Source organism: Hippichthys cyanospilos, chromosome 6 (genome assembly GCF_059441005.1).
Source record: "Hippichthys cyanospilos isolate Australia breed blue-spotted pipefish chromosome 6, RoL_Hcya_1.0, whole genome shotgun sequence".
Classification (NCBI taxonomy): domain Eukaryota; kingdom Metazoa; phylum Chordata; class Actinopteri; order Syngnathiformes; family Syngnathidae; genus Hippichthys; species Hippichthys cyanospilos.
Window position 1 is genome coordinate 16831195 of NC_142374.1, and position 20984 is coordinate 16852178.

Genomic DNA, 20984 nt, shown 5'->3' on the forward strand with positions numbered 1-20984 from the left:
TTCAAGCCACATTAAAAGTTGGTAAATAATTTGGAAACAATAAAGTAAAATATAAATGCATTTATTATTTGAAGGTGAGCAGAAGGCCGATTATTCAATTCTTTGATGCAATTACCCATAGGATAATTGAGTTTAGTGAGCTGAACTTTCTGGCGGCACCTTCCCAATTTGTGAGGGATATTGTGGCTACTCATTTTCAGTTTTATGAACAAGGTTTTTTTTAAAATAGAGTTCTTGCATTCAATATTGGAAGAAAAAAATAAAAAATAGAGTACTGCACTCACCCATGTCCCCATGTTGAATGGAGGTGTGTTCAATGACCACTCCCGCAGTTGGACATTTCAAACATCAATAGAAATATCCATCCAATATCTGTGGCCGCTTATCCTCACTAGTGTCACTAGCTTGCTGGTGCCTATCCCAGCAGTCTTCAGGCAGGAGGGGGGGCACCCTGGCCTGGTTGCCAGCCAATCGCAAGGCACAATGAGAAACAACCATTCACGCACCCAATCACACACAACAATTCTAGGTGTGCAATACATTTTTGGAATGTGGGAGGAAGCCGGAATAAGGTGGATTTGAACTCGGGACCCTGAACTGTGAGGCGGACGTGCTAAACACCGCATCACAGAGCCGCCCTCCATAGAAATACTCTATAAATGATTCATTGGATCAAAACTGTCCCTGAGCGTATCGCAGAGGGTGCATTGAAACATTTTATGGACACATGTCAACTAGAATTGCAAAGGCAAGGAACATAAATTTTACTTCATTGGCACAACACCGGGCCCGAGCAAAAATGTAGAATAATGGTGAGCGCGTTGGCTTTTCGCGCCGTTCAACTGTCAACCAAGATACCATTCAGCATTATCTAAAATCTTAACAAGCGGTCGCCACATTGACGAACGATTAGATTGGCAACAATAGTTCCTGGTGGGAATGTAAGGCGTATTTGATTTTCAGGGAACTTGCACTGTCCTACTTTTTAGTCTTGGAAGTCTAGTTGTCCTAATTTAAGCTCATATAAAAGCCATTTGATTGCTGAGAAGAGGGCACGATGTGTGGTGGTCACAAGACGAGGAATGCGTAAATGTGATTAGAAAGCATGGCACTGGTGCATGGGGTGGTTGAAGTGGAATGCTCGGCGGCCTAAAGCTAAAGTGACGGGCTTCCAGCCAGTGATTTGGCTCCCAATCAAAGGCTTGGACCTGGTTTGTAGAGCAGCACCTGGCAGGAAGTTGTTTTGTATATGTGTCAGGCGGCGAGAGGAGACTCAGACGTTTTTTTTTTTTTTTTTTGGGGGGGGGGGGGGGGTGGCAAAGCGAAGGCGATAAGCTTCCAGAGATTCAGCAAGTTGTCTTGCGGCTGAAGATATCAGCTGTTTTTCTTTTCTTTTTTTTGTTTTTCTTTTTCTTTGCCGCCTACTGGGATCCACCTGCTGATGCCAGAGAATTTTTCATTCTCTGCCCGGTCTTGAATCGAGAGTCCCGCTGGGACCAGAGCTGCCCTGTGAACTGCGTGGAGTCCCAGGGGATCTCTTCCACAAGGGCACGGTTGCTAAAATAAAAACAGTTCAAGAAGGACAAGACAGGATGTTTCTTGTTGACTGTCACAATTTTGGAGTTTAGTTCTTGAGTTCTCCTGAGAAATTGAATGAATGTTTAATTGTTGCTGCTGGTTTGTGTGTCGTGTTTGTGCTGTTGAACACGTTCTGCTCTTATCGTTTTATGTTTCTCTTCACAATTCCCAATGCACAGCATCAAAGGGCATTTTTATGTTTTCGTTTTGGCTATAAAGTTTGAGCTTTCTTATTGTTTTGCTGTCTTCTGGTTTTTATGATCAAATTATTTTCGTCTTGTGTGGATCAACAACTGCTTCCTGAAAATTCAAACTGTGGCAGTAAATTAATGAGGGAAAAAAAATGAAGTGGATTATTTATTAACTCATTAAATGCCAAAGACATATTTTTGTGTTTTTAGGAATCGTTCAAGAGAAATTTAACCCCAGCTACTTGTTTGTATTTTTTACCTGTATTTTTTCAAGTGTTTAGCTCAAGGAGGGTCTAAAACGGCTTGTACTAAATGAATTAAGTAAAAATATATCTATATTTATAACCTAGATATCTAGATAGCTATAATAATCAATTACCAATATGTAATTAAGTACTAAGGTAATTGTTTATAATTACTTTAATAGTTATTGTCGTTAAATAACTACTTTAATTGTTAACTGTGATCAAGTCCTAAAGTGATTACTTTAGGAAACTCAAGTGATGAATTAATCAACTCTCTCAGGCAGCAGTGCTAAAACTAAGCAATTACTTCAGTACTTTAGCACCTAAAGTAATGAAACACCTTTAAAGTGCCAAAAGTACGCAAATATTCAAACACTTACGCCCATGAAGTAATAGACTTTAATACTGATTTCTGGAAGAAATTGATTACTTAAAGTATCTAAAATAATCGATTAGTTTAGTTGAATATTAAAGGACTCAATTACTTTAGTGCTTGATTAATTTAGTATACATTCAACTATATATATATATATATATATATATATATATATATATATATATATATATATATATATACACATTTGGAATTTTAAAAAACTAAAAATATGTCTTTAGGATTGAATGTGGATTACAAATCCACCTGTTGCCTATGTATAACAGCCCACAGACCAATGCTATGATTTGAAACGTAAAGCCCTGGCTCAATAAAGGTTGGGAAACACTCCGATTGTTTGTTACACTGAGGAGAATGACATTTTGAGGTTCTTATAGGGTGCAACAAATATTGATCCGATGGAATGGAAAATCTAATATCTTTAAAAATCCCGGTGTGCTATTGTGATTTTTTAATATCGGACCTCAGTTCAATAAATATCTGGATATACACCATATTTTATCAACTTTTGAGTGTTGTTCAAACTTTTTTTTCCACGTGTTGCTACTTATTACATTAAGTCAGCTCAGTGAAAAATGTGCACATAGTCGAGTCAGGAGTTTCATACATTCAGTCTCTGTTGTTTTGAAAATGATTAAAAAATCAAATCCAGGACTTGATTGTGTTTTTTTCCCACCATTCAGTAATGCCCTCTCCATCATTTTTTAAGTCCCATCTTGTAAGTGACTTCCTGTTCATTTTGGACTCAATTCTACTGTCAACCAATAGATGGTGATACGGTGTATATTTACACACTTTGTATAATACTTTTTGTTAATGATTTCTCTCAAAGATTATGTTTTAAAATATTATAAGGTGTTTAAATGTAAATAGAATCTTTTGAAAGTGTTTACAGACCTTAAACAATATTTTACTGTAAATGGGGTATTTTTTTGGTAAACGCTTCATTGAGGGCGGGGTCGCCGTAGTAGGTCATGGAAACTTGCTCAATTTCCTACACTGCTGAGAGTCAGTGAAAAAAGGTAAAATAGACAAAGCACAACACACAAACTATCATCAGCGACACTTTATGATCTAATCGAGTTGATCAGCCATGGTCCAAGAGGTAGCCTATTCCTCCCCGATCGCCTCCGAGCAGCACACGTTTAACACCTTTAATTGCTGCATTCAACCTCAGAGCACTTACTAAAGGAAAATTGCTGCAGACAGGGGGGCTACTTACTTAATTTTGATTGGCAAATAAATCAGTGACATTATTGTATATTAAATTTTGGAATCTCTGTTAGTTGTAGCCCATCACGGAGGATACTGCGAGTAGCAACACCAACAAGTTGAACTATTAACACAAAGCGAGCCAGACCTAATGCATGCAGCAAGAATGTACTTTGAAAAGACTCCTGGGAGGATTCCCTCTGGCACCCGTCAACAACATTTACACATTATTCTCAGAAGTGCATGGAAGCCAGATGGTTCCCCTCCTCTCCCACAGCAGCAGGACATTGACATGCATCACCGTCAAAGACCTACAGGATGCAAATTATACCATCCGGGCGCAACATGCATGTGCAGAAAGACTCATGTCAAGTTAGTCTCCCAGCCCATTCATCAGGCACGTATACATTTTAACAAGAACTGTAGCTCTTTCTCTACGACACATCCAGTGTAGCTCTAAACACCAATTCGATCCTTTGAAAACAAAAGGCATTCCCAGCAGAACTGTTTGCCAGGGTTAGCTCACGCCCCTTGTAGCGCTAGCTCACGCTCCTGGTAGCGCAGTCAGAAATATGGCCAAGTTGGGACAGGTTGGCTAATAGCTATGCGACGCTTCTAAGCAAAAGTCAACACTGCGTAGCTTGCTTGTTGAGCATTGCACCGCCTTCCTGCAGTGAGCATCCACTCACGTCACGTTCAATGTGAGGCCTCTAGATGGCGATCTTTTGACTCGATTGGCTATTACAGCTGTCTATGAAGTTATACTCAAATATCCATCTGCATTTGCACAGAAGCCCGCAGCCTTTTCTGCAGGAAGATTTCATACTGCCTGGCAACACAAGTTAGCTGAATTCTAATTGGCTAAAAACTCCAACTTAAAATTATAACACTGGAAGGAGCGTAACCAAATAGATATAATAAGACATGAAAAGAACAGAATATGGAGAATAATTTTATGTATAAAAAATATATATATATATATATATATATATATATATGGCTGTTGAAAAATAATAATTCTCATCTTTGATTGACACCCATGTTTATTGTTTGGCAGTAGTGTAGGTGTACATTGCAACACGTTTAGAGGTGTAATATTTGTCCCCATTATGTTACAGTGCCGTTAGGAGTATCATAAAAAATAGTTTAACACTTCTAGCTTGTAACAGAAGAAAATTTGCACCACTTTTGGAAATGGGTGGGATTAGATGTCACTCCTGGTGTAGTGGTACACTCTCCTGTGTAGGCAGTGTGGGTTCAGTTCCCTCTCAGTGGTGGTGTGAATGTGAGTGTGAATTGTTGTTTGTCTCTATTTGTGCTCTGTGATTGACTGGCAACCAATTCGCAAGTAATTTGCCTAAACAAGGCTCAAGCTCTCAATGACAAAGTACACGGATAAACCCACAAGGAAATTAATTAATGGATATATTAGAGAACTTTATGTATCTAATCTCTAGTTCATTATAATTACCTACATACTTACTGTATGAATGGTCTGTTTTGAAATAAAACAGATAAACCACCAAATCGATTTGCCAAGTTAAGCTGCGCAATCTTCTTTATTTTTTATTCGTAGCGAGTATTTAAATCTCATATCTAGACAGTCATTGAGTTAGTATCTGATGATCATTATCCCAAATAAAACTCTATTACATTAGTATTTAGACAAGCATGCAATAAGACACATTTACTGACAACTATATTTGTTTTATAGCAGTTGGGCCACTTGGTTGTTTGTACAGCATTTCGTATTAGTGTGCTGATTCTGGAGAATGGCACTTTTGTGGACAGCAGTTACAACTCTGTGAGATGATATCCTTGCATCCTTACAGTACAGTATTCAAACATTCAATGCAATTTTTGCATGCCTCCAGTATGTCAAGTGAGTTAAAGCAGTTGTTTCTGTAAATTGTTTTTTTGGCCCAGAGCACACATTGACTCGCCGCTCTGCTCTGGAGAGTCTTGTGCCATCCCATTAAACAGGATTTATGGCACCCACGAGCTCACTACTCCATTACCTTTGGGAGAAGGCCTAAAATGTGTGCGTACATTTGAGCGGACGTGTTTTCATACGTGGGAAGGGAGGGAAAAAAAAGCCTGGCATTTACCGTGTCGATGGTCAACGCGATAAAATAATTTGGAGGCATCGCATTGTGACGACCGCTATCGCACTTATGTTTGTCATTATCCACTAAGAGAGCGTCTGAGAGTCTGAATAGATGGCCTGATTTAAGGACATTAAAAGGCCTTATCTGCTGTCCTTAAGAGAAGGTCAGCACGTCTAAAATTGCCGAAATGCCATGATAACAGTTTAGAGAGACACAATGGATTCTGAATACTAATGAAGAACAAAGCTCATTTTGCAGTCTGTAAGTCACGCTTGGTTTGGGTCCATTGCCATTTTTCTGAAGTCACTCTGAACAGGCATTGGCTAATTATTGTTTTTGATGGGCTGTTTACACAAATGCATATTTGCTCCACATTATTCCCTCTATGCATTGCAATGGTGTTAATATGCAGTTTAGCTTGGAGTGCTTTTTTTGTATCCCCGACAAATCTTTTTGTGTTCTGAATCATCACCTTTTCAACTCTCTTCCTAACTTGATAGCCGTTTTAAACTTTCTGACCATTTAATAGCACATACACAAAAGTTCATTTGATTAAGTCGCAAACACATGAGCATTTCAAAATGTTATGAGAACTCAATAATGGCTGTAGGGCAAAAAAAATGTTTTTCTTTCACTGTTGGTACTTATTAAAGTGCTCTCAGGCACACAATTGTAAATTGGGACCACTGTGGTCAATATCAGTGCATTAACAATGAAACAAAACAAGTTATGTGTGCACACAGACCTGCACTGTACATTTTCTTCCCTTTGTGTATCCTAGAAAAAGAACATAAATGTCCTAGAAACAACATAAACAGTAATCCACTAATTTAAATCTTAAGAAAATCCATTGGATGAGTGTGTGTGGACGTGTGTGTATATATATATATATATATATATATATATATATATATATATATATATATATATATATACTGTATATGCATATATATATATATATATATGCATATATATATATGCATATATATATGCATATTTATATTTTTTCTACTCTATTAAATATGTTTATGCATGAATGTGTACAGTATACATACAGTACAAGTATGTATATTTGTGTATTTGTATGCACGATATGATTTTTGTAAAAGAGGGAAATGGACAAAACAAAAAGAAAAGAAAACATTTTAAAAAGATCAAAACCATTGTTGGTGTGCGGCTGTGTGCACTATGCAGAGTAAAAAGCTATAACGTCAAATCAAATTTAAACCGAACGCGATCCAAAGTGTGCATTTGCCAGGAATGTACATGGTAAATCTTATCGAACACTAGCACAAGTACGTCTGCTCAGGTTCTCACTTTCCCAAGCGCTTGCGTTAATATTACCGTGAGAAATTGTGCAGGGTTTCATTTGCAAACACTTAGTCAGGCCTTGCTGGAGTCCCTCAGGAATCCCTTGCGTTTAGCTTCTTCGCATCCTCTGGGGCCCGTGTTGGGATGACCTTGCTTTATTCTACGTTTGGCGGAATATTAGCAGTCTTTCTCGGATCCCCCGGCGCCCCTGCAATCTCCCGATGTTTAACCCTGCACTTCATCGCAATGGTGCAGTGATTACAGGCCATCCTGAGGAACATCGATTGTCCTGCTCCTCCTAGGCAACCCGCACAATGCTGACGAATGAACTCGTGGCCCTGCCAAGTCCAATTAACTGTCAGTGCCGCATCGACGGGCTCCTCCGTTGGTTGAGAGTGAAGAAAAACAAACTTTTAATCAAATTTGCCTTCAGGCCCCAGGGTATTTGGGGTTGTAGTTTGCATTCTGCGGCACTCTCGCTCCGCCTGCATTCATGCCACCCTCTGAGGAGGTTCTATTGCATGTTGTGGACCCAAGATAGCGCAGCAACCGCCACCTTTACTGTTATCTCTGACTGATGAATCACCGAGCGTTTTAATCATATACAGTTACATTGTATGGTAACGAGACTGAATGTATTAATTCCTATTTGCATTCCTTAACATACAGCGCAGTGTTTGTCGCGCCGGCGCAGAATTACTTTAGTGCATTGTTTATTTTCGGTGGGAGTTTACAGCACACAAGCGCACAGTGCATGTCATTGTTTTGAATACCAATAAAACAATTGACTCGTTGATCAATAAAACCAGGCTGCCATCTAGCAGAATACTGTTTTTTTTTTTTTTCACAAAGTATTAACATCTCCACAAATCCCCTCTGTTAATTCTCCCAAGGTCGAGATAAACAACGGTGCTGTGCTCTCCTGTGATTAGAGTAATGCAGACATTACAAGCCCCAAAATTCAATTAAATTGTTTGCTTTTGCCACACAAGGAGAAGGAAAGACAATCCGCTATCTACTTTGAGCATTCAAACTCTAGTTTTCAAATTTTGACAACAGGCACTCTGTGTAATGATGGTCAAACAATCAAAATGATTTAATACAATCAAAACGCCTGAAGAAAATACGGAATCGGTCGCCCCCTTAACAGCTAGAAAAGCCTCTGGGAAGATTACATGATTTTGGAGCGTGTCTGTGAGAATTTTGTGAACAACTGTGAGGATTGGAGAGAGTCTCACTCAAAATCTCTGTTGTATTGTTAAAAGTTACATGAGGGTGTTGAGATCAGGATTGTTCTACCGCAAACTCACTCAAGCATGCAACTGTTATCCTCGTACTTATTTAAAAAGAAGGGAGCTTTCCCAAACGGGTCTAAATAAGGACCTAGATTCAATTGGAATATCTTAAACAGTTAAACCTTCGCAAAAAGGAATAAAACATTATTGTGAGGTTTGACCTGTAGACCACTAACATAGGCAAAAATGTACACTACATAACAACAGCAATACAATAATAACAACAACAATAATAAGTCTGCCTTCATAGATGACTAGAGGACAGTCGAGGAACAAAAGCTTTGTTACAATTTTGGGTGTCTAAACAATAACTCAATTACCAAAACTAATCAGCACAAAATTTGGTAGTTGATTCACTGCTGATTAATTGATTAACCGCTAAACTCAGTAACATAAAGATAACGCCGAAGGTTATTTGCACATTTGAGCAGTAGTAGTCACAGTGGGCGCTTACCTTATCCTGTTGTGTATGCGCAATTAATGGAAACTTTTTATAGGACAAAAGTGCTGACATTCCAGTTCAGCTAAAATGAAGACGCCCCCGTCTGAGCGATTTGAATTAAAAGTCCTCACCTTGTGATTCTCTTGCCTTTGTTCCGGGCAGAAGCGTTTTAAAAAACGAATGACAGATTCGCCCCCAACCAGACAGCACAAAAAGAGGTTTAAGGTCTGTGGATCGATATCACCTGCGCTCGCGTGGACTTTCAAACAAGATTCCACGTGGATTTGGATTCTTACATCGTCCCCTTGTTTAGCTTAATCAAAAGTGACTAGTGATTACACATATTGATGTTTTGTTTTAGTATTTGAGACACTCGTCCTCCCATGCAAGTAATCAATCACAATTGAAGGCTCACGCTGACAGCCGCTGGAACCTCGCATCTTTTTCCCAGATGACTCAATTCATTTGTTTGACGCCGCTTTAATGTAACTACAGTATGTTTTCAATCTCTCTCCATCTCACTCTCTCTCTCCCGCACGCACGTAAAGCTCCATAAGTTTGCTTCACTTTGACTTTGAGACTCGAGGAAGAATTATTCAGAGGCTGCGTGAGTTTCAGATCGAGGAAGAACGTCGCTGCTCTTAGAGCCAGCAGTTCATTTGACATAAACACCAGGGTTTCCTCATTTTTTTGGTTGGAGAAAATGCTCAAAAGATTCAATTTTATCCTGGAGAGATGAGGTTTGGGGGGAGAAAAAAAATGGATGTATTTTTTTCTGTTTCTGTCCTTTTGTACTATGCAGCTATCTTTCTATACTTAGTCCATCCAGGGAGCATATTGAATCTATTCATTTCCTTTGTATTTTAAAAAACCCTTGTTACAATGCATTTGTAGTACTACTGTGATTTTTTTTTTTCCTAACAGTGAATATTTATTGAAATATTCGAGAATAATGCATACACGTTGACAGCCAACGGTGTCAACTCACGAATGGCAATAAAACATCCTTATCATTTTACTTTCGTCAGCCGAAGCAATATACTGTAATTTGGCACTCGTGGTGCCCGGGCATGCAGGAACTCAGCCCAAGAATTTATGACTTTATAATGATCATTTGCATAATGTGATATCATTAAAAAACAATTAGCGCTTAATTTTTTGTGTGCCCATGTCTCTGTTGTTTAAAGTGATTTAGAAGGTATTGAGGCACTCCAGCTTAAGTGTGTGTGCTCAGTTTGAGGGACACGTCCATAACCTGTGGTACATGGCAAGTTCATTTCTTGGTGCGGGCAAAAAAAAAAAAAAAAAACACCTTCGGGCTTTTATGCAATTACATCCATCCGTTATTTTGACCGCTTATCCTAATTAGGGTCGCGGGTGTGCTGAAGCCTATCCCAGCTGTCTTCGGGAAGTAGGGAGGGTACACCCAGCCAATTGCAGGGCAAACAAAGATGATTCACACTCACAATCACACCTGAATTTAATTCAGTGTCCAATATAACAATCCTGCATGCTCTTGGGATGTGGGAGGAACCCAGAGTAGTTGGAGAAAACCAATATAGGCATGGGGAGAACATGCAAACTCCACACAGGAAGATTGGAGCCGGAGACAAGTCCACGGCGTCTGCACTGTGAGGCTAATCAGTTTTCCACCGTGCCACCCTTTAATACATTGATGAGAGACAAATTTGAGGAAGGGGGCGATCCAATGACAATACAGCAGTCTCACCTCATAAGGGCAAGCAGATGGATGGAATTTTGAATGTAGTGACTGGCAAACAGGAATATGAACTAATACCCTTCATCAAAAGACATCTTAAGGTCAATTTAGAGATTAGCATCTAATTTCATCACACGTTTGAATATGTTTGCTGAAGACGACTTTAGAGCGCCTCGTCGTCATCCGTGCGTGTACGCATGTCTTGGAGAGAAAGTTGAAAGTGTGAAGGACCAGGCCTTCTTTTTGCCATGGCTGTTTTCAAGCGCTTCGTCGTGGCGAGGAAAATCCCAGAGATAAAATGGTGGAATATATTACAGCCACGGAGGCTTTAAGAGGAGATATATTGACAACTCAAACATGTATGTATGTGTAGGCTTAAGAAAGATGTAAGAGAGATGTAACAGTGTTGTTTGATTGACACTTGACCGTTTCATTGTTCGGTGGACACATCCACCAACCCTAGCCGCTTGATTTTTCGTTGTCAACATTTTGAAGCCTCATATCCTTGGTCATTCTTTACATTTGGCAAGGATATCAGCAACATTAGTCTTCTGTATAAAATTTAGAGGACATTTATTTTGGCTTTATAAGGACTTTAATACGTTCTTCCTTTGTACATGTACCAATCCTCCACAATGTTTTATGGAAAACAGTTGAGAGGTTTTGCGTCCTCTTTTGGATCATAGAAAATATCTGTTATCAAAAAGAAAGAACTTGATTGTTCATAAATATGTGTCCACAAAAAATAATCAACATTAAGTGTCAGACCAGTACCCAAAAAGAAATAGAATTTGTCCACAGAAAAATGTCAAACATAAAGCGTCCTCTTTTAGGATTATATTAGAGATCTGTTCACAAACACATATCATTAACTTGACAGGTAACGAGAGGTGGCACGTGATAATTTGGGTCGAACTATTCTAGTATGGAAGAGAATCTGGGTTTTTAAAATAATGAACTTGAAAAACCTACATAATTCGTTTTATGAACTTATATTTTCCTGAAACCTTTCATTAATGCAATAATTATTTCTAAAAGATTTTTGCATGATTTTTTTTTTGTTTTATATCAAATCTGAGTACTCCCTGGTGTTCCTTCAAGTACCCCTACCCCCATTTGAGAACCACTGGTCAAGGGAAGCTAATATGAACTCTGTGTCAAATAAGAAGAATGGCTGTAATATGGGGAAAAAAAATGTGGAAAGCAGAGACCATGCAAATGCAATTTGCAATGTGTGCAAATTGAATATTTTGCATGGCAGTAAGAATAGAGCTCCATTTAACGCAACTAATTTAATTTGCCCGCTAAAACAACTGAGCCCCCCCCTCTAAAAAATGAATTAAATGTTTCACTTGGTTCAACCCACTGCTCAACGATCCATAAAAGTTCACTTACTGGGATAGTTTTGTTAAAGAAAAAAGTTAAGAATCTGATACACTTTTTTTTTTCTCTTTAATACATTGCAGATATAAAAAAAAAAAAAACATGTTATCAGGGCATCTCTAGTTTTCTCCCTCATTGGGTCAAATCCTCAACCCGGTGTGCTGGATATGACTAACCCAGGATTGGCCTGGTCACATTTGGACCCAGCTCTGGGTCATCCAATTTTGGTTCATTTTTGACCCAACACTTCTAAGAGTGTACAGCAAAAGCATTTATTTGGACTTCACAATGACTTTAATGGGCTATTTCCTAGTATGTGTATCTATCTTTCTTGAAGATTTAACAAAAACAGTTGTTTTGTCTAAACCTGATAATTCTAGTTTTCTGAAACAATTGACTCTATGCACGTTCACCCATATTTTACTATGTTTATGTACATAAATTTAAAATTACGTTCAGTGTTAGGAGCTTAGCTACAGACCACAGAACAATTTGCTTAGAATTATTTGACTATCTCACGAAGCAGGTGGGGGTGCCCCCTATCGACATTCCATGAACCAACATCAATCTATGCGCTTTGACCAGACCCCTAGTCATTGACTGCAAATGCCCCGTGGCACAATTGGCTCCATGCTAATTACAATTGATAATTGAAAAAAGGAAATCAATGTGTGCAAATCGGGAGCGGTAAGAGTCGTTTTTATCAGCTTGACATTGTTTTGTTTTTTTTGAGCTGCAAACACTACTTTGTTTATTTCGCTGCAGTGTGTGTGTACCGGTGTGCCCGGTGGAGATAAACTATTATCCACCTCTCAAGGCTTTCTGCTTGTTGTTATATTAAAAGGAACCAAAAGGTCTCCGCAGGACGAGGCGGGTTATTAGATAAAAAGAAAAGTGTGACAGCCAGTTTAACAATATGATGATCCACAAGCTTTTATGAGCTGTGTGAGGTTTCGTCAAACGAGCGCCTGGTTTACTGTGCGAGGGTGTCTTTTCACTCTATTTCCATGCTGCAACAACACAAAAATGATGGGGTTTTATTTGAAATCCCGTAAAGTTGTTTGGAATTAAGTCTGCCAAGGTGCAGCTTGGTCATGCTCGGTAGCCCCGTTGACCCAGCTGTGGATGTACCGTCGACAAGCTGACATGCACCTGCAACCTCCCATTGATCCGTGCCTCAAATACTGAGTGCAAGTCAGAAGAAACCATCAGCTCCACTTTGCCGTACCGGCCGATTCAGAGTGTCTTCGTCAGAAAAGGGTTTTTTCTTATTTAGTCATCACTTTTAACGATTCAGATAATCAGCCGTCTCATCCTGTTTCCACCCTTTCACTTGCAAGACGCTATCAAGGAGCCAGAACGCACGTTCGGACTTAAGCAGCTGAGCAATTTGTGTTCCGGGCATCTCCTCCTCGTGTTGTTAACTTGGCCCTGCGCTCATCAGTCTGGGGGGAGGGGGGTGGGGGTGCACATGGCCTTGGAGAAGATGAATTAAGGCAGGACAAACAACACGCCCAACAACAGAAGCCGCAGCGGGGCGCTTCTCCAATCTAGCAGAACCACCCCGATGATTATTGGCAGATTTTTATGTATGCTCTCCAAATGCATTTGTCAAGCTAACAGCAGCATGCCCGTGCTGTAGTCTTGTTTTGTTTACCTACTGTGGCTAATATCAAAACCTTAAATGACTGCAGTATATGCAATCATTCGCATTTGAATGCTTCACGGATGGCAGAAAATGCTTATGATCTAAAAGTTTTAGTCAAGTAAACAATGCTGGACTTATGGCTGCTTTTGTGAAAAAATGCTGAGTTATTTATTCTTCTCACAAAACCCCAAAACAACTTTTACCGTAGTGTAGTATTTGTAATCATTTGCATTTGACGCACGGCAGTAAATGCTTATGATCTAAAACATAAATTGATGTAAACAATGTTGATGACTGGTTTTGAGTTTGTGAAAAATGCTGTTTTGATGTTTTATTTGACAAACACTCAAAATAATCGTGATTGTGTAATCATATAATTCAGTGCACCTTAAGAGTCCAAAAATACATAATTTGATTAATTTGTCATTTTAAAAATCTAAGATTTGAAAATTACCTAAATTATGTCATTGATGTTTTGCAAAAGTCACACAATACTGGACATGTTTACAGTAGTTATTAATTGCTTAACTCATCCAATATTGTCCATTTTTGCACACTTCTTTAGCCTAACACTCAAATAAAAAAAATATTACACATTCTTAGCTGACATGAAAACAGTTTGTGGAGTATCTTAAGTACATAAAATTATAAAATCACGAACTGACTCAATTTTTTTGCTAGATCTGATTTACTATTGTCAATATTTTATAATCCAGATTAGCTCATTTATATGTATATTTCCTTTGAAAGATACCAAATATATAAAATACACACCAATGTTTCGCAGAGTGGAACCAAAACTATAAGTAATAAGGATCATACACAAGCACCCATTCAACTGATCAATATTTCCTAAATGGCCTCTCTTGTGTGCTTGATAGTGCAGAGAAGGGTCCATCCTAGCGCAAATCTACTCCCCACATACTGATAATAGCTATTTCATGTAACCGTTAAATAAGATGATGTTCTGTCTGGATTTTCCAAAGAGCAATACATAACTGCAGATAATAAAACATAAACCATAGAATGTGTCCTGTACAGTATCTGCATCTATTATAGCCATAAATGTAAGAAAAGTGAGACAAATGTATGACTCCCCACAATAATCATCACTTTTCCCGTCGCACCAGTCCCTTGGAATATTCACTTTATTAGTCTGCATGATTTATTTCATGTGCCGTGATGAATGGATAAATGTTGAAGAACGTTATCGAATGTCCCGGCCGCGTTACAAATAGCTCATTGTCGAAAGGCTGCATATTGTGGTGTCAGCTGAATTGCGAGCAGAAATGTGTCATTGTTCCTGTAAAAAAGATGAATGTTAAATATTTTAGCGCGTGAAGCCTGACTCGCTATGGTAAAGTTATAATGAAACTGTGTTATCTCTTAGGGGCAATCAATAAGAGTTACTACTAATATATTTTGTTACGAAAGATTACAGTTCTGTGCTAGGCCATCACTAATGACCCTCTTGAAAGCAGCTTTTTTTACATTATAAAACAACAAAGAGTAGGGCAGATATATTGGGGTTTATTCCGTTTACATTTCAATAAAGGGAAATTTGTAATTATAAAAATGAGCTACAGTATTCACCAGTAAAAAGAAAAAAAAATTCTGACAGAAAATATCACCGCCACCAGTTAAATGTTCTTTTTTATTTTGATATTGGGGAAATGTGTTAAAAAAAAAAAAAATCAGTTCACTGTTTGAAACATTGCATATCATTGAAATGAAATATCCAGCTCCTCGATGATAGCACCTCGATGATCGATCGTCACACTTTAATGCACCTATAAGGCAACTGAGATGCGCCATAATATTGCGGTGTGAAATCAGCTTCAATGTTTTGACGATCGGGGAACGTTGCAATGGAGAAAAAATGAGATTTACCCAATCATGGTGCTAGACAGTGCTCCTGCCCTCTTGTGGAAGAACGTGAAATTGCATTTAGCATGTATTTTAGATATTTATCAACAGAGCTACGAGCCAGATTATAAGTATTACGACAGAGGCTGCAGGCTGGATAAACTATGATCACGGATCGCATTTGACCCCCCAGGCCAGACTTTGGGCCCATCTGATGTAAAGTACTGAAAATGCCTTGCGCTCTTGGACAATGCGATGTTTACAGCTGCACAACATATCATTTTTGTCAACTGAAAGTAATTTAATTTCGAAGCAACTTTCTCAAACTGCCTGATTGTGGAAAGCGTTACGGCACGTGTCCGGCTGCAACCTTGCACACAACTTTCCCAGACGACCCGCTTTTAAAGAGTTCGGCTGGTCCGGTTTGACTTCAGCCGTTAAAGGCTTGAGGTGACTTTGTGTGGCACCTCCTTATTATAGAGTGTCAATCAGTGTAGCTCAGGAGGCCTCGCTGAGGAGAACTTGTGAGCAAAGTCAGCTGCTGGAAGTTGTTTGTTCTTAATCCCACTGCAGCCGGTCACTCATCACGCTGACTCTTGAGCGCACTTCAAAGCTCGGCAGCGGCGCCGCGGCTTTCTTAGCCCGTGCTTTGGACGTCACCTTCAAAAGTTTGCAATTGGCACCTTCCTCACAATGCAATCTGTTTGGTTCCAGGCAGGGAGATTATAGCTAGCACCTTGGGATTGTTCTTCCCTCCTGTATGTGAGGTTATCCGCATCCTTACTCTTATACAATATGAGCTCTGAGAATACAAGGCGGCTCGCGTAAGTGTCCGCTCATTAGATAGCCTGACCCGGGTCGGTGCAGTTAATGGTTGGGATCGCGAGCCTCGCTGGTTTCAAACGCGACGCGAGACCTGTTGGCGGTGCAAGACAACTCGCTGAGGGCGAATCGTCACGTCACTCAATTTAGCAGCGCTCCCCAGAAACCGATGTCCTCACGCTCGTGTCCCCTGTGTTTGCTCGCCGCACATCAGCTCCGACTTCTAAATGACAGTTAATTGCTGTCAATGCGAGCAAAGTGAGAGAAGTTGGATAATGGGCTTTTGCTGTGTGCGTGCCGAGGCTTTCCACTGCAAGCCACAGACGGTTTACGACTCTGAACGGGAGCACTGGTTAAGCTCGTGAGCAGCAGAAAAATAAACGATGCGATTCTCAACTACAAGTTGAGTGGTGTGAATGTAATATCCGTACTATAAAGTGGAATGTTGGAGCTCAAAGTGAAGTTGATTGATCTAATGCTACTAATTACAATGAGAAGGAGTGTTAATGACACAAGTAGGCCTCTGTATCCTGAAAGGGGAAACTAAGGCTAGGTTGTCACTGCGATTTTTTTTTTTTTTTCAAGAGGTCGTTCAGATTTTCTAAAAGCATCCTGTATATCAGGGGTCTCAAATGGAAAACATGCAGGTTTGCGGCCCTCGAGGTCTGGAGTTTGAGACCCCTGCTGTATATGGCTTTTGTGTGAATGCCAAACGGCCCAAAACAGTCCTGCATGCGCAGCGCAGACAATGACATCACGCAGCGTAAAGTTTGTGCTTACAGAAGTACCATAATGGATGGCCAAATGGCTGTCATACTGGAGCCAAAATATTTTCAATCGGTTACATTTAAGGCGGAAATGAGGGGGAAAGGTGCGGTGTTCGGCCATGGCATTTTATACCGTGACAGCAACGTCTCCCACGCATGCACACACACACACACACACGTATATGTATCAGATTTAGTACCGCATCCACATATCACATACCAGTGGCCTGGGTCACATTTGAATAAATCAGATTTGTGTCATTCACATCTTCGCGTTACCTATCAGATACAGGTCGGATAGTGACAAAAAAATCTAAATTCTGTAACTTCAGGCTGCGGTGTGGACCTAGCCTAAACACATACATTATTTGCCGCCTAACCTGCCAAGTAGGTCGGTAACAAAAATCATCTTAAATGGTGAAATCAGTTGACTTTTTCTTGTTTTTGTTGTTTTTTTTTACGTGAGTAAATCAAAGTCCAAAGTATAAAGAATAGTTTTTAACACTACTGCAGTACAGTCCCTTGCATGTTTGCGTCACACTCGGGAAATCTGGGTTTGACTCTGATAATGGTAGGCCCGGCAATTTGTTTTCAACCGAACAAACCAAATAAAAAAATAAATACATGTACAAAGATTTTTTGTGCCACACATGAGACCGTACGGGAGCAGATTTATGTTCACGCAATATGACCCGTGCACCGCAGTTCCTCTCGTCGATGCGGCCGCAACAGCCCCGGTGGCCAAGCGGTATGTTTGATGACCACCCTCCGGGCGGACCTGTTCGTATCCGTGAAGAGAATGATCATCTTCCTGCTGAGTGCCTGGAAAAACAAGCTTGGCTGGCAACCACAAAATAGGTTTCATTGAGCTCCCACGTTGGCCGATCACACCTCTGGCAAAGCCGACATACAAGACATTCGCCCCTTCGCTAGCGAACAATCAATAGTGGAATATTCACCTAATAGGCTGCAGCGACTGGGCCTCAAACTGCAGTTTTATGGGGAGCAATAGAGCAGGTGTTGATGGAGATACATCAGGCCATACCAATCACTTAAATCAGCACTCCACTCTCTCAAGAACAATTAGGTTTGCGAGGCAGCCGGCAACCTGCGCTCTGGGCCAATTGCTCTTCACATAAAAAATGGCTGTTTATTTAACATTGAAGGATTAGCTCTTTGCTTGCAGTTTGCGGGATTATTGAGTGCCTCTAAACACACCTGTCACTTGCGCAGTGTGCGAATGCGCTTGTTTTACACCACTCCCTCAGGCCCCACTTGGTCATGTCATCAGGCTATTTACTTGAGCCCATGTGAAGCAGCAATTTTTAAGAGTGTCAATATAGCAATGCAGTTGCAGGAGCCAAGAGTGCGATTAAGGGAGATGAATGTTGGCTCGTTGAGGTATTGTCGGCGCAATTCGTCCAATGAAATACAATTAGTTGAGCAAAGTTGTAACAAACTCACGCTTGACCATCATTGCGTTTTTGTCAATTGTGACTTGCGTATCGATTTCAGAAAACTCCTTTAGGTTTTCTAGTGAAGCTGGGATTTATTCCTATACAGTAACTGAAAGTTGTAGCAGATAAGGAGTGGGTATTCCATTTGTAGCTATAACAGCTTCCCATACTTCTAGCGCAGATTTTTTTTTTTTTTTTACAAAATGTTGTAGTGAGTCTGTGGAAATTTCACTGATGTTGGAACAGAGAGACAGCCTGGCTCACTGTCTCTGTTATGGTGCATCCCGAAGGTGTTTGATGGCCTCCATACTATATTTCTCCGGGCATGCTTTTATGGACCTCACTCTGTGCACTGGGAGCAGAAAAAACAGCCATACCCAAATTGTTATTGCCAAAGTTGGAAGCACAGAACTGTCCATTATGTCTTGCCTAGATGTGGAACTCAAGGGAGTTTGCGGTTTTAAAACAACTAGCAAGATATTCATGTAGCTTCACTCACTTTACTCGTTTCGTACGACTCTTTGAAAGAAAATAGTTGTGATGATTAGCCCAAGACAATGCTGTCCAGCTTAGAATTGTAGTGCTAGCAATACTAAGCTAGTAATAGCACTGTAAAAAAGCCTATGTTAGCCACTGCTACTACATTGGTAGCGTGACCGCTTCTTAATAGTGTTCCTGTAATAATAAGTGTATCCGTTTCAAATTTAGTCATATGTTTTCAAATGTATATAAAAAAAGTCAAGATGATAAACTAATGCTCAAAATAAGTGATTACACATCACTGTGGCTCTAATGTAAACATATAGACTCGCTAAACTGAGAATCAAGCGCACAGCAATCGCCCTTAAAGGTTTTTGAATGACGTTTGATTTGTGTTCAAAAGTGCCAGGTTTTGTAAGCCTTTATCGGTGATCGTTACGCAACAATTGCCATAGTTCAGTCTGCTGTCGGAGGACATGGAGGAAGAGTAGGATTGGTCATTTCAAGCGCCGCAACAACATAACCGCTAATATGCCACCCACATGCTCCATAGGTCAACTTCAAAATAAACACACAAAATAATGCAATTGTCAGTGCAATAGTCTTATCAAGCTTTTACGCTGAAGGTTTTCTTCAGATCGCTGACTGTGATTAGCTTGACACATCCAAGTTTTTCATAGCTGCTGACAAGAAGAGACGACGTTCAAATGCAGTCTCAAATTTAAAATTCATACAGTATAGAATGACATGTTGTTAATGCATTAAAAATTAATCACTGTAATAATAAGAACGATAATAATATTTTAAAATAAATCACATTTACTTGTTAAAAATAAATAAATAAATAAAAACGTTTCTTCAGTTCACAAAATTTTAAAATTCCATTCCAAGTCCACAAAAACACATGTAGACAGGCCCGGTCAGCAGGCGCTCACCAACGGGCCCCTCCTCCAGGCCTGGCTTCAGAGCAGGGCCCGGTGACCCAGGTCCAGGCAAGGGAAAACCAAATCTAAATGTTTGAATCATCATAAAGGGTTGCTGATCCGTGCTTGGTCTGGTCCCTCACCTTGAACCTGTTTGCCATGGGTAACCTTGCCAGGGGCATAAAACCCCAGACAACTTAGCTCCAGGATCATTGAGATAGATTTTTTTAAGCAAACAAGGAAGAATTGTCATTCTAGTGTTATTTTAGTGCTTCTATTCAATTGGGAAGCGGGAGTGCAGTGATTAGGTAGTTATCATGTCTCTCACAGGATTCTGGGTTTGAATCTTATTTCCCTCCTGTGTAGAGTTTGCAAGTTATCTCTGTGTCTCTGTGAGGTTTCTTTGGGGACTATTATGTTTCTTGAAGACATGAGCGCGCGCAAATGTGAATGGTTGATTTGCTCTGTGTCCTGTGATTTACTGATAACTAGCCCAGTAATGCTTTGCAATGCTACTCATTAAAATGCCGATGTTGGATCCCCCCTGTCTGTGTTCCTTCAGGTTGCGAGAGCGACTTCTGGGGACCTCATTGCAGCAATCGCTGCCAGTGCCAAAATGGGGCAAAGTGCAACCCCATCACAGGAGCGTGCGTCTGCACCGATGGCTACCAAGGGTGGCGCTGTGAGGAACTCTGTGAGCCGGGTTACTACGGTAAGGCTTGCCAACTGCCATGCCAGTGTCTCAACGGCGCCACCTGTGACCACAAATCCGGAGAGTGCATTTGCGGGCCGGGCTACACGGGCGCCTTGTGAGTAGCGACGACGTTGCCACTTGAGTTCAAATCTTCACCGGGTTTTTTCTGATTGTCGACCTGTGTGGTGGCAGCTGTGGAGAACGCTGCCCTTATGGCAGTCATGGGCCACAGTGTGAGCAAGGATGCCCCTGTCAGAACGGAGGCACGTGCCACCACATCACTGGAGACTGTTCCTGCCGCGCAGGCTGGACGGTTGGTTCTCTTCAGTTAACTTTATAAAATGTTCGTTAAGCATCGCCGGTCATGACCTTTTTGGTTTTATTGATTATACCTGAGTATAGTATACGGGCTCAGAATTTTGCATTAAAATGTCTGTTTGCCCATCAT

General features: G+C 40.3%; 1 protein-coding gene across 1 annotated transcript in view; it reads left to right on the forward strand.

The window, feature by feature from the left end:
- The window catches only part of megf11 (multiple EGF-like-domains 11), an 86479-nt gene that overhangs the window by 20916 nt on the left and 44579 nt on the right, over positions 1–20984 (forward strand). The window contains exons 6-7 of the mRNA XM_088416625.1: positions 20405–20651; positions 20729–20849. Coding sequence (XP_088272751.1) covers positions 20405–20651; positions 20729–20849 — 368 coding nt within the window. The remainder of the gene's footprint in view (positions 1–20404; positions 20652–20728; positions 20850–20984) is intronic.